This window comes from Camelus ferus, chromosome 6, assembly GCF_009834535.1.
Source record: "Camelus ferus isolate YT-003-E chromosome 6, BCGSAC_Cfer_1.0, whole genome shotgun sequence".
NCBI classification, from domain to species: Eukaryota; Metazoa; Chordata; class Mammalia; order Artiodactyla; family Camelidae; genus Camelus; species Camelus ferus.
The window spans coordinates 41,229,676-41,251,719 of record NC_045701.1 but is presented as its reverse complement, the minus strand read 5'-3'; the positions used below and the strand labels follow the sequence as shown (position 1 = coordinate 41,251,719).

The 22,044-nt window shown below is 33.2% G+C and overlaps 1 protein-coding gene across 9 annotated transcripts in view; it reads left to right on the top strand.

The window, feature by feature from the left end:
* Positions 1 to 22,044, top strand: part of RALGAPA1 (Ral GTPase activating protein catalytic subunit alpha 1) — a 204,608-nt gene that overhangs the window by 116,848 nt on the left and 65,716 nt on the right. For 8 of the 9 annotated variants that reach the window (XM_032481878.1, XM_032481880.1, XM_032481881.1 and 5 more), the window contains 5 exons: positions 741 to 809; positions 8,248 to 8,382; positions 8,796 to 8,979; positions 15,525 to 16,389; positions 18,759 to 18,830. In XM_032481878.1, coding sequence (XP_032337769.1) covers positions 741 to 809; positions 8,248 to 8,382; positions 8,796 to 8,979; positions 15,525 to 16,389; positions 18,759 to 18,830 — 1,325 coding nt within the window. The other variant, XM_014561197.2, reaches the window with a different exon arrangement.

Below are 22,044 nucleotides of genomic sequence, written 5' to 3'. Positions count from 1 at the left end.
TTTTTTGTATGTTGATTTTGTGTCCTGCAACTTGACTGAATTCATTGATGAGTTCTACCAGTTTTTTGATAGAATGTTTATAGTTTCCTATATATAGGATCATACCATCTGCAAACAGAAGTAATTTTACTTCTTCCTGTCAGATTTGGATGCCTTTTATTTCTTCTTCTTGCCTGATTTTTGTGGTAGGACTTCCAGTACTATATTGAATAGAAATGGCAACTGTGGGCATCCTTGTCTTTTACCTGACCTTAGAGAAAAGGATATTAACTTTTTATCATTGAGGATGATGTTACTTTGGGCTTGTCATGTATGGTGTTTATGTTGAAGTACATTCCTTTTATACCTAATTTGTTAAGCAAAGTAGATTTCTTGAGTGATAAATTGCAGGTGTTTCTATAAACCTTTTTGCTTACCCAAATCTTCTATTTTTTCTGTTAGAACATATATTATTTGTGTGTTTATACATACTGATTTATGAATTGAATTTGTAAGAAATTCATTTACAGTTGACAGAGCATATATAATTTTGGTTCTGTACATTGGGATTGTAAATGATTGGTAGTCAAGTGTAGTTGAAAAGCTGACCTATTAGAAATTACTTTGAAATAACAGTGTTAATGTATTTTAGATAAACTTTCTGCAATAGATTTTATATCACTTTTGCATTAACATTTAAGTTTTGGGATGCACCATTAGTTTGACATAGTTTGAGCTTTCTTTTTTCTCATTTCGTGCAGATTCTAATAGCCACCATTACCCATCTTTTGCCAAGTACAGAAGCTTCATCATATGAAATGGACAAGAGGGTAATTTAAATTTTTTTGATATTTAATATGTGGTTATCTAGTAAATATATTTAAATTGTGATGGTATATATATTTACATGGTAAACATTAATTAGTCTTGTGTTTAAAGTTAATTATAATGTGAAATATATCTTTTCATTATGTGTAACTAAGTTATATTTTTAGTTCATATTTCAAGTTAATCGTGGTCATTTGATAAAGTTTAAGATTAAATCATAGGGTTGTAACGAACCTGGGAGGACATTTATAGTTTTTTCACTTGTTATGGTCTTGTTATTGCCTGAAACCTATCAATTCTGAGAAATTCATCCACTCTAAAGGCAGCCATGCATTTTATATAGCTGTTACTGGTAGAAAGTAAAGAATTTCCATTAAGGGGAGTATAGATAATATTTAGAGATACGGTATTTTGGAGAAGACATGCCCTTTAGCCACCAAAAAGTTCTACAAGATTGTATTTACCTCGGTGTATTTATTATGAGATTCCTTCATTTAAATATTGTGTTTATCAGTCTAAAATTTCTATTTAGTTTCTCTTTATAGTTTCCATATCTTTCCTGAAATTCTGCATTTCTTCATTAATTCTATCCATCTTCTCTCATAGATTTTTGATATATTTATTATAATTTCTTTAAAGTCCTTATCTCCTAAATTCAATATCTGATTTATTGCTGAGTTTGTTTTCATTGAACTTTTTTCCTCATGACTTTGGGTTCCATTTTCCTGTTTGTTCATATGTCTGTTAATTTTTTATTGCACACCAGGCATTGCAGATAACATGTTGTAGAGAATCTAGATCTCTGCTACCCACATGTGACTATTAACCACTTGTGACTTCAAATTCAAATAAAATCATTTTGAAAGTTTACATTAAAAATGTAATTTCATGTTTGTACTAACCATATTTCAAGTGTTCAGTAGCCACGTGGGCAGATATACATCATTTCCATCATTGCACAAAGTTCTTCAGACATCACTGCTCTCTCTAGATCCTGTTAATTTCCTCTGAAAATTATCCTATTCCTTTCCATTTTCTCATCTCAGTCTTGAATTCTATTCTCCAGAACAAAGTATTACCATCTCTTAGTCATATTCTGTTGAAATCTCAAATATATTTTATTACATATGTTCTGCCTATTAATTTTTAGAACTCACAGATGTTATTATGTGTCTGGACTTATTCTCAGTTATTTTCTTGTGTGGCTTAATACCTTTTACACTTTTAGTCTTTCCTGCTGTCTCCTATATTACTAATTTCAATAGTTTACCTCAAGATTTTTTATCCTTCTTCTTTCTATTTAATTTAAAACTCATTTGATCAGGTTGTCTAACTCTTGATAAGTACATTCTTCCCCATCTTTAAAAGACTCTATTGCTCCATTTTTTGGCCAAGAGTCCTTCATTTTAGTGTCTTAAACTATGGTTAAGGATTCCAAATCCAGTTTGTGAACAATATCTGGAGAACTAATAGGCTACCTCTTTTTGATAATCTTTGTTTTCCAAAAGCCTAGCTGTTAATATGAAAAAACTCCACTACAGGTTTTTGTTCCCTGCCCACTTAATTCACGAAACATTCATTGATCACAAAATACGTGTGTGGTATTCTGCTTGGAGCATGTGAAACAGATAGAATTAAGATAGTCCCTGCTTTCCTGGATTTTAAAGATTAGAGAGACAAGTGAAGCAATCCAGTATAGTAAGTACTTACTATAAAAAGCAGAAAAATTTATTGAGACAATGTAGGATACAGAGGAGGAAGTAATTAACTATCGAGGCAGAAGAGCTTGTTAAGGGAAAAATTCTTTAAAGATGAATAGAATTTTCTCCATAGATGGAGATGAGGAGTAGAGTCAGAGAGTTACTCCAAGTGGAGGTAATAGCATGTGTAAGATCATGAAGGTGTAAAATGGCATGGGTGTTATGGGAAAACAATAGGCAGTTCTGTATTATAGGATGTGAAATACATGGTTCACAGTTGGGAAATTAGACAGTAGAGATATGAACTGGTCAGGATATGAAAGGCCTTGGATGCCATGTAAAAACCTTGGACTTCTGTGAAAGTCCTGTTTTTGAAAGTGACTTTTTGGAAGGGTTTTAATACACAGTTAAATGTAAGATTTGTGAAAGAACACGTAAGAACGTGAAAGGGGACCTAAAAGGAATAATACGGTAATTGTTTATTACAGTCATCTCAATAAGAATTGATGGATGATATTCTGAACTAAGGCAAAAGGATTAAAGTGTAAATACTGATAAAGTGGAATCCACCACCAGTGTCAAGAATGAAGGGAAAAAAAAGATCAGGGTAGTTGAAGAAAGATGAATTTCAGTTTTCATTGTATTGCATGTAAGGAGTGATGCCCAGGTAGAGACCACCAGCAAAGCAGCTATATACCTAAAGTAGTAAATTCAAGACTGGAAACAATTACTGACATTGTCAACACAAGAGTTGTATTAAATTGTGGAAATATATGAGATCACTTAAGGAGAAGTTACAGAGTAAGAAGAGTTAGCAAAACATAACATCTTGAAGAGTAACAGCAGGCAGCGAGGTGGTTGCCAAGATAGTGACATAGGATGCTCCTGAACTTCCGTCCTCCCTTGGACACACCAGAGGTACAGATACATGTGGAGCAATTCCCTCTGAGAGAAATCCAGAAACTAATCAAGTGACTCCTGTGTATCATGCAACTGAGAAAATAACCCCTATCAAAAACATGTGAGAAAGGCTAAGACACGCTCTTGACATAACCCTACCCCCAGCATAGCTCCATACAATCAGGAGGGAACCCCAAACTCCCATCTTCTCTCTGAGGAGAAAGGGGTTTAGACTATACATCTTGCACCCAGTCTTTTAAGCCTGCCACCCAAGGAATAGGCCCCCAAATCACCTGGCTCTAAAAGCCAAAGGGGCTTGCATTCACAACTCTCACAGAACTCTGAAACAAAGAAGCAGTTGTTAACAAGTGCATTGCTATTTGTATTCCATTTCAGATTTTTTCCCCCATTCCTGTTGCTCTTATTTATATTTTTTAATCTATGGTTTATCCATCTTTTTTTTTTTTTTTTGGAAAGATGAGCAGATAAACTACATTTTCTTTTTTCTCCTTGTTACACAGAAGGTACAATACCTCATTCTAAATATTCTGTGGCACTTTTAGATTTTTCACTTGACAATATATCCTGAAAATTCACAATACATCACTTCATGAAGACGTTCCATGTTCTTTTTTGCAGCTCTACAATATTAGTACTCCATTGTGAGAATGTACCATAGTTTATTCAACTCACTATTCCATGTATGGACATATAGATTGTTTTCAGAATTCTGCAATTACAAACAATGCTGCAGTGACTAACTGTGTGCCTATGTATTTTTACATTTTTGGAGTGTGTCTTCAGGGTATATTCTTAGAAGTGGAATTGCTGGGTCAGAAGGTAAACAGATACGTAATTTTGTTAATTATTGGCATTACCACAAGCATACTGTGAGAGTATCTGTTTCCCCAGAGCCTAATCTCACAGTATGTCATATTTTTCATTTTTGCCAATTTAATAGACAAATGATGGTATTTCATTATAGTTTTCATTTACTTTTCTCTTATCTTATATTTCTTAATGGCCTAATTTTTACTTCATTTTTGTGAATTATCCATCCATATGTTCATACATTTTCTGTTAGATTTTGGTATTTTTCCCTCAGGTGTTTACATATTAGGGATATTAGCTCTCCACTGTGATATATGTTGCAAATATTTTCCCCCATTCATTTGTCTTTTGATTTTGCGTATGGTGGATTTTGTTGTTGTTGTTTCTTGTGGCGGATCATGGAAAATGATTTATTTTTTATGTAGTCAGTTTATCAGTTTTTTCTTTCAGTTGAGCTAGATTTTGAATCATAGGTAGAAAACCTTTTCATATTTTCTTCTAGTATTTGTATGACTTCATTTTTTACATTTTTATCCCTCATCCATTTGGAGTTTATTTTCTATGTTTTGAGATAGGGATCTAATTTTTGTTCTTTTCCAAACTAATAACCAGATTTCGGAGTTCCCTTTATTAAAAAGTTCATCTTTGCTCCTTACTGAATAATCAAGTTCTATAATTACTTATGTCTGTCTCTTGAGTTTCTTTACTAGCCGTTTTCAGACTGTTTCGATGACAGGGGCCCTTTAATATTGTTAAACATTATTGAAGATCTCAAGTAACTTTTTTTTAATGGGGGGAGTGGGAGGAGGTAATTAGTTTGTTTATTTCTTAATGGAGGTGTTGGGAATTAAACCCAGGACCTTGTGCATGCTAAACACAGTGCTTCTGAGATATACCCTCCCCCACTCAAGCAACTTCTTAATGTGGATTATATTTTGTCTTCTTGATCTGTTTTGTACTGAGAATGATGTGTTAAAGACTTCTGTTGTTAATGTTTCTGTTTCCTTGCATCTACTGTAGTTTTTGCTTTGTAAAGGTAGTCACTGTTATTTTATATATGGATATTCATAACTGTTTTATCTTCCTTTTGAATTACAGCTTTTAACATTAATGTCTTTTGGTTTGAATTCTAACTTGCCTAATATATCTTTTTTCATCTGTTTAATTTTAGTCTTTTTGAATCTTTTTGTTTAACTATATCTTGAATACAACATATATTTGGGTCTTGCTTTATGAGCCAAATTGAAAATCTTTTTCTTTTATTAGGCAAGTTAAATTGATTCTTATAAGAGACTTTATTATATTTTTTATCTCACGTCTGTCGTTTAATTTTATGATTATTATGCATGTTATATTTTCTGTTTCTTTCTCTACATGATATATTTCCATTGATCTATTTTTAAAATTTCTTTTGGTATTCAGGACATTTTGTACTTTTTTCTTGTGCTTACCTTCATATATATATATATACCTTTTTTAATGCCTTTATTCCTTGCTTTCTTACTTAACCTTTTGTAAGATATGGTTCATGATTATTTAATGATACCCTTTATTTCCTACGTATTGCCTGTATGTTAATAAATGAGCTGATGTTACTGTTCTCTTTCTCTCTCTTCACCTTCATTTTTAGTTACTTTATGTCTACACATAACATGTAGCATGTCATATAACAAATGATTGTTCTACACTCATCTCTACATTTATTTCTTTTAATCTTAGATCTATAACTAAATATATCAGATACTATTAATCTTTTTGCTGAAGTTGCTCAGTCAACTTCTTGGTTAAATGAAATTCACTTTATTTTTCAAGATGGGCTTATGAATACAGAATTCCCTGAACTGTTGCATATTTAAATTTTTTTCTGTAACCCTGATACTTGATACTTGGCTAGACATGGAATCCTTGGTTGACATTTATTTTCCTTGAGGTTTTTTGTTTCTTTTTATATTGCCTAGCTTTGTATATTGGTTTTGAGAAATCTGATGCCATTTTTATTCTCTTGTAAGTTATTTCATCTTTTTCCCTGGAGACTCTAAGAAGATAGATAAATAGATAGGTGGATAATTTTTTTTTTAAGATCTTACTTTTGAAGTTTTACCAGGGTATGTATTACACTTGATGATTGCAGGTCAATTTATCCTGAATCTGGTAGGTCTTGTCAGTGTGTAGATTTCAGGACTCCAGTTATATATAAATAGAATATTCTTTTTCCTTCTTCCATTCCAATATTTTTCTCTCTGACACTTTTTACCTTTTTCTTTATCTCATTTTTATTCTTTATTGCTTTCCTGTTGTTCTTCAATGCCCCTTATTAATAAAATTTTCTTTTAATTTTTTCAAATTTATTCTTTAGGCATCTTATAGCTCAGGCTTCCTTTCTACACTTGATCTTAGCCCAAAGGCCAAGGAGTGATCAGGCTTCTTTTCTAATATCATTTTACCCTTTTTAGTTTTTCTCCTGACTTGAATCAGTTCTTCCCTTTTTGGTCTGTCTTCTTAGTTTTTTAATTTCTGGTTTAAGATTAAGTTTTCCTTGTCCCCTATATCTCAATGTTTGTTTAAAATTTTAAAATTTAGATTAGAATGTTGTTTTAGTTTTCTTCTGCTTTATTATTGGTTTTGGGGGATGGGAATTTTCATCAGCTGAATTGCTCAAGATTCTCATTTTCTGTTTTCTTTTTATAGTAGTTTTGTATAGATGAAGACTACCTCTGCATTTCTATGGACAAGGTTGGTGGCTTGGGGTGGTTTAGAAGATTCCTACTTCAAGAGCTCTCTCTTCTGGCAGTTTAACAAAGTATAGTGTTTTTATTGGATGATTGTTTTTAAGGAGGAGAAGAATTGTAGGTCTGTTAGTTTTTTAAAAAAAATTTTTAAGTCTTGCAGGGTCCTAAGTTTATCTTTTGCTTTTTCTTTTCACTGTGTGTTTTCCACAGGATGTCTCTCCATTCCCTCTTAAAATTTTTCTCCTCCAAGTTATTACCTTTCCTGTACTTTCTTTTTACTCAGTACCCTACCTACCAGTACACACTTTTCAATATTCTCACACTTAGGGTGGATCTTTTCTTCCTGGCGTGGTTTTTTGATTGGTGCCTAGTTCCTTTCTCTCTTCACAGTTTTTCCCAAACTGTCCTCACTCTTCATGAAAGTTTGCAATGGGGAAAGGGGCTGTTGGGTTTGCTGTGTATGTTTTCTGCTTACAGATAATTTGAAGTTTGGATGTTCTGTTTTCTGGTTATATTGAGGATGGAGGTTTTGTGATATTTTATTGGTTCTTTTTGTTCTTTATCATTCTTTTGGAGGATATGTTGGGAGATTCAGACCAGCATTACTCCTTGAGTTGCAGAGTTGGACTTTGACTCTAAAGATCAGTGGATCTCTTATTGCTGCTTGATTGACACTTTATGGCACTAATTACGATTCTTTATTCAGTAAAATGGACCACATAGATAATGCTATTTTGCTCTACACTTTGGGTAAAAGTGTTTTGGTTATAACATCCATTAATTTAAAAGTGTCCAGTGGATTCACTTAATATAATTAGTAACAGTTGCAGAAAGTGGTTAAGATAGTCTTTCTGGCAGGTTACTCAGTGAGGTGTTAAATTAGAAAAGGAATGTGGAAATGATTCTAATACACCACATATGGACTAAAACCTTTTCATTTGTGTTCCATTCTTTGTGCATTAAGTATAGCTAATTGATGTCCATTGTCTTTTAAACTCATTGTTTCTATATTCATTTAAAACTAATTTTCAACATTCCTGTTTTTATTATGCTGAAGGTTTCATTGTGCTTGCCCCCAAATACAAGAAAGAAATCCACAGTAATATTCATGTACATGTTAAAATCAGTTAAGTGTAAGTAAATGTTAAGAGTGGAACTTCAGGTTGTTAGTTCCTGAAATAAGTTTTAGAAAACAAAATAAGTTGATGAATTTCTGTTAAGTATTAAACTCTTATTTTATGAGTTGACAATAATGATGGTCTTTTTTGTTGTTGTTTTAGTTGGTTGTATCCTTACTTCTGTGCCTTCTTGACTGGATCATGGCCTTACCTCTAAAGACACTGCTCCAACCAGTCCATGCTACAGGAGCAGAAAATGATAGAACAGAAAAATCTGTCCTCAATTGTATTTATAAGGTAAACTTCTTTGCCTTATTATTTATTTGGTAACCAAGGGTTTTTAAAAACTAAAGAAATAGCACTTCTTAGTATTACATTTTTATTGTTTTAGAGCTAGGTATTTTCAAAGAATGTAGGCTTATTTTGTAGTACCTAAGAATAATTAAAAAGTACTTCCTACAAGACAGTGTTATTTCATTGCAGAATTTGAAAGAAGTCAATCTTTGTTGAATGTGAGAATCATTAGTTAAATTTTGCTCATTCTTCTTTTCAAGATTAAATTTTACCTTGATTGAAGAGCTAAGTTTTAAAGTATTTAAAATTTTGTCAAGCTCTTGTATTACCAGTTGACTTATTTTCTCCTTTTACCTTTATTTATTTATTTTCACTGAAAAGGAAAACTTGATATGTGTTTTCCCCTGTGTTTTCAGGTATTACATGGGTGTGTTTATGGAGCTCAATGTTTTAGCAATCCAAGGTATTTTCCAATAAGTCTCTCTGATTTGGCATCTGTAGATTATGATCCTTTTATGCATTTGGAAAGTCTGAAAGAGCCTGAACCTCTGCACTCTCCTGATTCAGAACGATCTTCTAAACTCCAGCCAGTAACAGAAGGTAAAATGAATTCTCTTCAGGACAGTATTGTTGCTTGGGTTCCCCCAAAGTATGATTTGGGCCTTAGTAGTAATTCAGGAGGATAATGTAGCTTACTTTGTAATTGTTTACCCTGCCATGTACATTATAGCTAATAAGTTCATTTTTATTTTAAGAAATAATTTCAGATATACAATTATTAATTATAAGAGATGATGTTCCTGTTATACTTCCAGCTAAGCTATTCTGATAAGTTCTTTAACTACATTGTTTTTGCATCCAGAGAGTTTACTATGTCATACAAGAGAAAGATGTAAACAAATAACCTTATGATATGAGTACATATAGGAATAAAAGTACATTCAAGATACAGAGGTAGCCCAGAGGAACCCAGCAATTATTGAAGGTTTTAAGGAGGTGCTATACATGATTAAATTAGTATTAAGAACACTTAGACAGTAGTATTTTACAGGAGTCAGCAAATTATGGCCCATACCTGCCTCCTGTTTCTGTAAATAGTTTTATTGGGACACATCATGCTGTTCATTTATGTATCGTTAGGACTGCTTTTGTGCAACAACAGTAGTGTTGAGTAGTTGTGACAGAGATACTGTGTCCCATAAGCTGAAGATAATTTACTCTCTTGCCCCTTACAGAAAAAGTTTGTTGGTCTCTAGTATATTAGATTGATTTTACGGAGGTTAACCCAGGACCAGAGAGACTAGTCATGACGCTGTTGCAGTAGGCCTAGCAGGAGTTGCTAAAGGCTTGAATTGGTTAGATTTTCCCCAAACTAGACCAAGAACGTAAGAAAGTTTAGAGGGTTGAAAGGGAAATAAGGAGGGCAGTATTGGGAATGGTTTAGCTCAGAGTGCCTGTTGAATATTCATATGATGAGATCTAGCAGGCAGTTCATTGTACATGCAGATCTAGATCTTAGCAGAGAGGTCTTTGTTAGGAATACATATTTACATGGGTGTGTGTGTTCTGAGAAGAACAAGTTGAAAAGGAAGGAAAATCAGAGTAATTTCTCAGAAACAAAAAGAAGAGAAAGTTTTTTAAAGACTGGCCAACGGTATTAAATGATAGAGATGTCAAGTAGAGAAAGACTGCTTTAATTTCAGCAGAGAACAAGGAGATAGAAGTGGATGGCTGTGGGTTGAGAAGCAAGCGTTAAGGAAATAGAGCCATGTATCAGAAGTACTCCTTATACCAGAAACTAACACAACATTGTAAATCAACTATACTTCAACTTTTTAAAGTACTCTTTATTAAAAAATTTAACTGTTTATTTAAAAAAGCAAAGAAAAATGATAGTAGGTAAGCTAAAAGATTATTCTGGGTTAAGAGAGTTTTAAGGGTGAAGAGAGTTGAATTATAAGCTGAGAAGGAAGATGGTAGGGGGATCATTAATAGAATGAGGGGATCATTCCTGAGGGGTCAGCTGCTAATATTAGCCCTTCTTCTGAGACCAAAAAGAAGAAGGAACTAAATTAAGAGGATTGACAGAAGTTATTGAGGGCCCAATAGAAAATGGAATTTGCAAAGTTTTGGTTACACCAGGCAACATTCAGTAGGGCGGATCTGGCAGAAATACATGAGTACAGTGGCTTTCAGAATAATTGGTATATGGTTTAGTCATGGAATCTAGGTTTTGGTAAGGTTTGAACTGATGCTAGGAAATGGCTAATAAGCTGGAAGAAAAGAGAAGTGGTCCAATGAGTCAGAAAGTAGATGTGGTTGATAATAAGAAGTTAGAACAGTGGTTCTCAGCCTTGGCTGCATCTTAAAATTCTGATGCTCTGGTCCCATCTATAGAGACTTTGATGTATTGATCTGGAATTGCTGGGATTTTTAAAACCTAGCATATAATTAATAAGCACCCAAGGTTGAGAACCACTGAGAGTATCAGTATGTTAGGACAGTGTTTTTTTAAAATGAGTTTTTAAGCAGTAGAACCTCTTCTAATAAATTTCACAAGAAAGTCCCTTTTGTGAAACTTTTTGAAATAGAGCTGCAGCAGGGTGGAAGCATGGGGTTCTACTGATCTCTCTCCCATTTGTCTCTAAGAGCTCTCTTCAAGGGCTCCACAAAACCAAATTGGGAAATCACTAGACTAGGAGGTTGTCATCAAAGAGTAAGCTATTAAGGAAGAGTTCGACTTTTAAAAAAGTTGTAAATGATTAAAACATGTAGGATATGGCCATGGTAATGGATTGATGACATAGACTGTGAGTGAAGATATGAAGTTACAGATCAAGGAAGTAGGACTAGGGCTTTGGGTTGACCACAAGTACCTCTAATAGTTTGTCTAGAATATGTATATAGCAAGTGAAATAGAAATATAAGATTTAAATTATAGCTGAGATATAATAGAGATATACTGGGTAGTATAGTATAGAAAAATAATTTAAACAGTAATTGATACAGGTGACATAATTATTTCTTTAGATTTGACATAGTAAAATGAAGTGTTTATTTTACTTAAAAACAAAGTTATATGAAAATATTAGTTGCTTTTTGCATTTTTAAAGGTGTAAATTGTTAAAGTTTGACTCAGGGCAATATAGTGTATTTCTTAAACTAAATAGTTCATTTATGTGAAGGGAAGTTTTAATGTATTTCATGCAAAATTTTCTGTGCCATTAATAGTCACTGTAAAAGACACAAAGCTAAAGATTTTAACAGATAACCTTTATATTGATACCAAATACTCTGTGAAATACTACTGTCTAAATGTATTAAAGTTTCTCCCTTTGGACTTTCTTAAAGGTATAAAAGACCAGATAAATGCAGAACCTTTTAGAAACAGCTGTGAGCTAACAGCAGGTGATTCTGTGTCTGTAGGGACTACATGCTGTGGGTTGTTTTTTTTTTAATGTGGCCAAAATGGCTAATCGTTGTGCCCTTGTCTAAGGCATGCTTCATCATCTTCAAGTACTTTTTGGCCAAGATTTCTAAACATAGAGTGTCCCTAATAAGCTCAGTATTGGATTGAACAAGTCTGATTAGAGAACTATTGGCAGGAGTAGCTATAATTATTAAATTTACTAAAGAATAAAGCAAGGTAGTGAAGTTGGCTTTTTGTCAAATGGCAGTAGTCTTATTAGCAAAAAGTCATCATTTGCGGGGTCAGAGTGAAAGGAGGCTCCAAAGGATTCATTCTGTCTTAATTATAGTTTCACCTATACATATTATGCAAAGCTAGTATTTAAAGCATTTGCCAAAATTAACTTCCTCTGCATGTTCTATTACAGTGCAGTGAATTGCAGCAGCTTTTTATGTCTTGCTGCTTTTGTATGCCATAATAATCTGTAATTATGGGTTTGCTGGAAATGCTGTAGGGTTTGTTTAATCTGACAATCTGAAAAGACAACCTTGAATAGACTTATTTAAATGAATGCTACTTACACAAAGCTTTAGAAGCATCGATATCTTCATTTTACATTTTCTTACAAGGCTGGTTATTTTAGAATTTCATTTAGAATTTTTAAATCAGAATTTCATGTTTTCTTTATATCTAAGTAGTTATGTAGAACAGAGATATGTTCTGTAGCTTACAATTCAAAAATAAATCTAAATAAACCTAACTGCCAAATTAACAAGTTGAGAGGTTTTTATCCCTCTGTTTATCCTGAATTTAGAGAAGCAGCTTAGGAAAGAAAATGTTTTTACCCACAGCTGAAATCTAAATTTACTTTTTAAGTGTTCTCAATGTTAGTAATTATGACATTATTGAACAAGCTCAAACTGCATTCTCATTATTTCTTCCCTTGGGAAGAGCATGTGCAGGATGAACTGGTACCTGGACTTAGGTTTTTATGTTTTAGGGAAAGAGCTGGCTCATTCTTGCAGTTTATTTATAAGCAAGTTTGAAAAAGAAACTCATAAAATATGTTACTTACAATGGTCTCAAAATGAAATCATTTTATTATTTCTATTATATCCAGCTTTGTATATGAATTTTCAGTTCATCTTTACAAAAAGTCTGTGTTATTCTTAGGGAAAAATGGAGTTTAAGAAGTTTTATGTGATTTGCCCATGATCACAGAGGAAACTAGAGACAAAGTCAGAAATTCTTCTCTTTTCTATAATCTATTTCTATTAAACTACACTCTTTCACTTCTTCAGAAATGTTTTGCAAAAAAGATTCACCTTTCTAAATTTATCGCTCAAAAAGAAGGGGAAAAAGAAAATAAGAACAGAAAATGTTTTTCCTGTATCAAAAACTAAAAAAAAAATGATTTTATATTACCATTTAAAATATGGCTTAGTCTTATTTAAATGAGCCTTTCCAATTGATCTTGGCCACTTAATTATTTATGCTAAGTAACACTTTTTTGAAGATACTGTATATGGAAAAAAACTAATTTTGAATTCATTGTTTCTAAATGTCACAGTGATTTACCAAAAGAAAAGGGCAGTTTAACAAAAGAAAAAAAAAAAAGAAATTAGAGTTGTGATAAAGATGGAAATAACACTGCCCTGATGTGAAATCTCTATGGCAGGCAAATCCTTGAACTTCTGTGAACCCATTTGTCCTCGCGTGCAAAATGTGAAGTACTGGCTAGATTATCTGTAAGGTCCCTTACAGTGTGAACATTCATTATATTCTAAGTTAGAATTAGAGGAGGGAAAGCAAACACTAGATTCAAGTCACCCCTCTGTTTCTCATCATTCAGTGGCATATCTTTTTACTGTACCATAATAGGTCTTGAAAATGTAGGATTAAATGAAGGTTAATCATTTAGTAGTGCTGTTATCTTATGTTGAATAACTCAATTTCAGATTTAGCCGTAATTGTAATCAAAGAACAGCTCGATGTAATTGGAACTTTTTAAGTAAACTGAAAAATGTTTATATATACATGTATGTAAAATAAAACTTAATTATTAATGGAAAGAGATTAAAATTTTGATACTCAGTGACATTTCAGAATCAACCAAAGCTCAAAGAAAACTGTTCTTTTTTAGAGTTAGACCATTGAAGGTGTTATTCATATTAATGGCATAGCAGCTGATTTGTTGCTGACTCTGCCTGTACCCAGTGGTGTTAGTTCTCAATCTTGATGACTGTGGCCTCGAAAATATAACACTGTTCCTCTCTTGCCTCTTTTAAAGTAATCTTATCAGCAGTACACAACCTAGTCTCCTTATAAACTTTTTTAAGTTGGGTTTATTGAGGTATAATTTATATAAAATAAAATTTCTCTTTCTTTGATGTGAGAATTGACTATATATTGATTATGTTGGTGGTTACACAGTTTTATACAGTTACTGAAATTCATCACATAATACACTTAAAAGTAACAAATTGCTTGTATATAGATAATACTTTGATCATCAGGACATTTTCAAATCTATATTTATTCTGACAGCTAGACCATAGTATTCCCAAAGGATTAAATTTCAGAATATAAACAATACTCAGACAATATCACTCTAACTAGTAGAACAATACAGAGATATGATCATTCTGTAATCCTCTGTATAACCAAGACAGACAGGAACACTATCAACACATACACAAACACAACTAAACGTCCTCTATAAAGTGATTAGTACATCTTTACCAATGACAGCTCTCCTCCTAGATGAAAAATATTAAGTTAACCCTGTTGTCCCCACTTCCTGACACCACTCATTCTATAACTGGCTTCCACATCAACTCTCTTTAGAATCACACGGGCAGTCTCTGGCTAGTGGGCTTTGACAAGTTATTGTCTATCTCCACTTCCCCCTTCCTGGAACCTTTACTTGCTTTCTATGTTCTCTGTCTTCTTTTCCCACTCCACTCCTTTTTCCTTCTCCTCCAGAATCCTGACATTATGCACCTTGTCTCTTCAGACCTCTTATGACTGTATGCCTTGAGTTTTCTCTTTTTACCATTTCCTCTGTTTCGTTTGTTTGTTTGTTTGTTTTTTTAAGTTACTTGTATGGATATGCTTATGTGTTTCCTTTAGTGACTCAGAAAAATTTAATACATAAGCAGGCCCATAAAATATTTTTTCCTTTAAAGTAAAGTTTCCTTGGCATATGCTAGCTACACTGACTCACTGTTTAAACTGATCCTGACTCCTAAAGTTTAGTGAAAGATCACTTTTCTCTGAAACTTCTGCATCATCCATAACAGCCATAATTAAATGACATTTAAGGCATGCTGCAAACTGTTTGTGAATCTCCTCATGAGATAAACTTTTCAGTTGGATTTCATTGACTTTAATGTGGGCACTAAGTGATTTCAAGTGATTTATAATACTTTTGAAACTTCTTGGTTTGAAGGTATGATGTACATTTGAGGGCTTCAGTTTAACTTATGAATCCATAAGCAAAATTTCAAAAAGTGCTTTTGTATAAAATTTAACAAAGCTTCATCAAAAAGCAGTTGTCTTCTTTGCCATCGTTCTTGTAGTATAGGCTCTAAATTGGAAATGTTAATATTTAGTCAAATATTTGAATGTGACTTTGATAATGTGATGAAATCCCCATTTTTGGTCTAATGTTTCATTGTTATATGACTTCCTAGGAAGCAGAAGTATTCCACTCACTCGTATTTTTTATTTCTAGTGAAAACTCAGATGCAGCAAGGATTAATCTCTATAGCTGCCCGCACTGTTATTACACATCTGGTAAATCACTTGGGCCATTATCCAATGAGTGGTGGTCCTGCTATGTTAACAAGTCAGGTGTGTGAAAATCATGACAATCATTACAGTGAAAGTACTGAACTTTCTCCTGAACTCTTTGAGAGTCCAAATATCCAATTCTTTGTGTTGAACAATACAACCTTAGTGTCCTGTATCCAGATCAGATCAGAAGAGAGTATACCTGGAGGAGGTTTATCTGCTGGCCTTGCATCAGCCAATTCAAATGTCAGAATTATAGTACGTGATCTTTCTGGAAAATATTCATGGGACTCTGCCATCCTGTATGGACCACCTCTTGTAAGTGGCTTGTCAGAACCTACATCTCTCATACTTTCATTGTCTCACCAAGAGAAGCCAGAAGAGCCTCCTACATCTAATGAATGCTTAGAAGACCTAACAGTAAAAGATGGGATTTCCCTCCAATTTAAAAGAAGATTTAGAGAAACTGTACCAACTTGGGATACAATAAGAGATGAAGAAGATGTTCTTGACGAGCTTTTGCAGTATTTAGGTGTAACTAGTCCTGAATGCTTACAGAGAACTGGAATCTCACTTAATATTCCTGCTCCACAACCTGTGTGCATTTCTGAAAAACAGGAAAATGATGTTATTAATGCTATCCTTAAACAACATACGGAGGAAAAAGAATTTGTTGAAAAACACTTTAATGACTTAAACATGAAAGCTGTGGAGCAAGATGAACCAACACCTCAGAAACCTCAATCGGCATTTTATTATTGCAGATTGCTTCTTAGTATATTGGGAATGAATTCCTGGGACAAAAGGTAAGAATAAAGGAGACATTTTTCGTTTTTGTTTTTTTTTTAGTATTAGTCTTATTCATCTTATGATTGGCATTTTAGTCTCTGTTCTTTTCCTTACTAAGTGGTTACCTACCAATTAGTTCTTTGACCAGAGGGCGAATTTTTTTTTCTTAAGTCCCACTGAGTCATAATCAGCTTTCAAAGGAATAAAAAAATCTTAATATAGTAAATTAACTATTAAATTTTCATAATGACTAGTAGAACTACCTGACTTAGAACTCATAGCTCATATAATTGAAAAAAATATTTTTTCCAACCTTCATCTAAGCTAATAGGAAAAACTGGTTTTTCTTAAAAACACTTCTGACACCAAATGTGTGAGTTTTTCATGCTAAGCAGTTCCAACGATACCTGGAGTTAGCACAGACAAGTTAAGAGCTTTGACCTACATGATTGCCCCCCCACTTCAGTTACCAGTTGCAAGTCTGGGCTACCCATGCTTCTGGGCAACTGATTATAAATCAGGGGTTCCCACAACCCCCTCCTTGGATTTGACAGTTATACTGACTCACAAAATATTTACTTACATTTATGAGTTTATTATGAAGGGTAGTTAAAGGATACAGAAGAACAGCTGGAAGAAGAGGTAAATAAGGTAAAGTCTGAAAGGATTCCAAGTGCAGGAACTTCTGTTACTATGGTGTTGGAGTGTGCCACCCTCCCAGCACACTGAATGTGCTCACCAACCTGGAAGCTCTCTGAATCTCCTAATTTAGGGATTTTTATGGAGGTCTCATCACGTAGACATGATTGATTATTAACTCAGTGTCCATTCCCTCTCCCTCCCTAGAGGTGGGGCTGAAAGTTTCAAGCATCTACCCATGGCTTGCTCTTTCTGGTGATGAAGCCCCATTCTGAAGTTATCCAGAAGCCCACCAAGAGTCACCTGATTAGAACAAAAGATGCTCCTATTACCCAGGAAATTCCAAAGATTTTAGGAGATATGTGTAAGATGCTCCTGTCACCTCCAGCACTCAGGAAATTACAAAGGTTTTAGAACTCTTGAACTAGGGACACAGCCCAAGTGTGTATTTCTTATTATGTCACATAAGCCTAACTTTTTTTTTTTTAAGGCAAACAGCAGTGATCAGTTCTTGTTTGTATCAGAAATTAACTCAAGATTTAGCATCAAATCAGGAAAAAAATCGGGATTTCATTTTTTTAAATTTTAGTTTCTCTTGTGCATATTGCAAAACCTCATTAAAACTTGCAATATACAAAGTTTTGAAGTAAGTTAAGTAGGAGTTAAATGAAAAGGCATGAGACTTAAATCAGAAGATCTAGGTTAGAGTCACTTAAACTTTGAGCCTTGGGCTACAGTCTGCAAATTGAGGAAATAAATCCTACCTTACATAATAGTGAGAATTAAATTAGGTAATGTGCATAAAATACTAAAATTGTACACTAGTGTAAAACATTATTAATATACATTTATTTTTTAAATTTCTATGATACTAACAGCTGTAGGGAAGTGGAAGAAGAAGCATTAATGTGTTTTTGTTCAATTTATAGTAGGAGGGGAGTCAGATAACACTGGGCAAATAAATCTTAAAGTAATTCAAATGCATGTGAACCACTGAAATGGAATTCTCCTTGCTTACCTAGTGTTTATAATCTTACTTGATTTAAACCCTTCCATTTATTAGAAGGGAGTATTCTCTGCCTTATGGGAAAGCCGTGTTATATCAAGAACACAATTTACCTTATAGTATATTAAAATACGAGTAATAGCCACTCATATAAATTAATTCTATTCTCTTTTGCTGTAGAATGGTTCATATGTTGTCTCTTGAGAAAAATTTAAGATGGGAAGCTGTATTTTACCATAGCAAGCATTGATTTCATGAATATAATTTGTACATATTTATCACCTGTGTAATATATTTGGTAAAATATACATACTTGCTTAGTAGTATTAGAAATGCATATAATATAAAACAAGGAAGAAAGCAAATTCCATCTGGATTAGATATCCTTGTTTGATAATGATTTAGATTTTGTGAATATTTTCTTTCTCATGAGGAACAATTTTCTCACATTTTTTTGAAACTCTTAAGAAGGAAACTACAAGTATTTTATCCATTTTTCTGCAAGGAAAAATTAAAGTGGCCAATAGATAATGATCCACTAGCAGGAATGTTTGAGGGCCTGGATAGAAATAATGACATATATTCTTTACATTTTTTTTAGGGTCTGTTCTCCTTTGTGTTAGAAGTATGAAAAGGCAAGAAAAGTATAAGAGTTGCATGAGTAGAGTGGAAAGTATTTCCGGGACTGTCATGTCATTCACTGCAAAGGTGATGAAAATGTTTATAAATCTCTCTATTTAGGAGGAGCTTTCATCTCCTGAAGAAAAATGAAAAACTACTTAGAGAACTTAGGAACTTGGACTCAAGACAGTGGTAAGTTGTTGAGAAATTTTAAAATTATATCTAGCACCTGTCAGCCGTTTCTCTGTTTATGTGTGAATAATACTGAATTAATGAATTATAACTTTCTGAGCAGGAACTATATTTCATTTATATATACCTTAGAAATAATAAAGAAAGATGTAGGGCTGCATTTAAATATTCGACATCTTCAGATTGTTTATATCTTTCTTATTATACATTGTAGAATCATCTTTTGAATTGAAGAAATCTGACTGAACCTATAAAATATCATTTAGTTTTCCCATACTTACTCATTCCAAGTATACCCTTGACTAGTCTAAGAGAACCCAAGTGAAATGAGTGGTGAATACAAGCTAATACCCACAAAAATATTAATGGAACAAAGATAGATATAGTTTGTTATATTGCTATTAATCTGATTTCTTTTTAAGCCTTGAATATGTATCCATTTATATGTGGGTTTTATGTATCCATTTATATGTGAGTTTTAATGTATAAACCTTGTTATATTATTATTTTAATGATCTCTAGGTTCCTGATGTATCTGAATGAGATTCCTGGGAAACTAGTACTTTAGAAACTACAAAATACTACTTAACTGAAATTCGCATTAGGTCAACTAACGTATAGGTGCTACTTTCCCTTTTAGACTCATTAAAATAAAATTTGTGGATAGGTACTTTTTGGCACTCTTAACTCTCACGTCTTACTCAACTGGTGTTTTATACTTTTATATCTTCAGTTTTGTGCTTTTCCTGTTCCACAGTCAGTTTGCCCACCCACCTCTGGTTGCACTTGCCTTTCTGTCCAGTCAATTCACACATTGTCAGCCATTTTTAAAATGTCATATCTAGCATCCTCAAAACTATGTTTTGCTGAAGTTTATATATGTATATCTATAATCAATTCTCTCATCAGAATCATTCTTGACATCTGCTTTATTTACTCTTGGGCAGCAGTACATTAAGAGAAAAATCATCAAAGCAGAGTGACATAGAAAGATACTGTAGATTCATGCTCCTTTACTTCAACTGTGTCATCTCTTGTTTGGCAAATTTTTTATCCCTTGTTCACTTATTTATTTCTCAGAGTAATTATTATAAACCACTTCTTTGTTCTTCAGCCCTTTATTATAGTCAAAAAGGTCACCTCTACTCTAACCTCACTAAGAATTCAATTCAAAGGTTGGCCTATATGAAAGATAATCTGTTAGAATGGTAATTCTTAACCTTTCTTTGTCCTCTACACATTCACATTTTAACACAGGTTAGTCACATCTCTCATTAATTAAATCCAGTGATCCTGAAAGTGGGAAACTAGTTTGAAACAAGCTGTTTACCCTGTCATCACTATTCTACAGGAATGCAAAGTGAAGAGGGTAATTCAGACCTTTCCCACGTTAAACAATTATGCCTTGCATCTTAGTCTCTTTAAATTTTCTGTGTTGAGCTATCTTCTTTTGATCCCCTTCAGCTTCAGAAAAGCCTTTTTTTCCCCTTTCTGTCTGTACTTCTGCTTCCTACCTTCTGTGTCTGCTCTAGGATCTTAAAAAAGTTATCCCTTCTTTATCTTGTGTTTCTACTCTATGTCTCTTACCATAAACATGTTTGTTATATGCCTTTAAACAAAACTTTCCTCACTTACTGTCTTTTCAAGAAATAGTCAATCCCTTTCATGCCTTTTTCTGCCAAATTTATAGAAAAATAGCTTTACTCACTTCTTGTAATTCCTAACTAGTTTTTGTTGTTGCTTTTAGCTTTCCTCAGAATAATTTTTTAAATAATGTGTAATTTCTTTGGTTATTATAGAAAATATAGAACAGAAAAGCAACACTTATTATTCACAAAACTATTGTTAACATTTGTTTATGTATTTTCAGTCTTTTTTCATAGACATATGATTTTGTTTTACAAAACTGAAATCATACTAATGTATAGTAAGTTATCTCTTAAAACTTTATATTACATTGTGAGCATTTTCCTTGGCCATTTTGATATTCTTTGAAAAAAAATTTTTTATGGCACCAAGTTCTATGACTATTGGACATTTAAGTTGCTTTTAATTTCTTATGCAAGGATAGATTCCTAAAAACAGAATTACTAAGTCAAAGCATAAGAACTTATTTCAGATCATATGTATTGCAGAATTGCTGTTCATTAAGTACTCATTTCTAATTCTGCAAATATCGTATAACTTCAGCCTGTCCAGCACAAGATGTTCATCACATTTTCTTAATCTTTATAGCTTAAAAGACAAATCATGTTATCTCATTAATTTTTATATTTTAATTACTAATGAAGTTAATTTTTTTGTATATGTGTAATAAATTTTAATCTGATTCCAGATTCTCTCATAGTATCCTTTTTCTGTTCAGGAATTTTTCTTTTTTTTTTTTTTTTAACATTTTTTATTGATTTGTAATCATTTTACAATGTTGTGTCAAATTCCAGTGTAGAGCACAATTTTTCAGTTATACATAAACATATATATATTCATTGTCACATTTTTTTCTCTGTGAGCTACCATAAGATCTTGTGTATATTTCCCTGTGCTATACAGTATGCTCTTGTTTATCTATTCTACAATTTTGAAATCCTGTCTATCCCTTTCCACCCTCCACCTCCTTGGCAACCACAAGTTTATATTGTATGCCTATGAGTCTGTTTTTTATGTTTTGTATTTATGCTTTGTTTGTTGTTGTTGTTGTTGTTTTAGATTCCACATATGAGCGATCTCATATGGTATTTTTCTTTCTCTTTCTGGCTTACTTCACTTAGAATGACATTCTCCAGGAGCATCCATGTTGCTGCAAATGGCATTATGTTGCTGGTTTTTATGGCTGAATAGTATTCCATTGTATAAATATACCACCTTTTCTTTATCCAGTCAGCTGTTTGATGGACATTTAGGCTGTTTCCATGTCTTGGCTGTTGTAAATAGTGCTTCTATGGACATTGGGGTGCAGGTGTCATCCTGAAGTAGGGTTCCTTCTGGATATATGCCCAGGAATGGGATTCCTGGGTCACATGGTAAGTCTATTCCTAGTCTTTTGAGGAATCTCCATACTGTTTTCCACAGTGGCTGCACCAAACTGCATTCCCACCAACGGTGTAGGAAGGTTCCCATCTCCCCACAGCCTCTCCAGCATTTGTCATTTGTGGATTTTTGAATGATGGCCATGCTGACTGGTGTGAGGTGATACCTCATTGTAGTTTTGATTTGC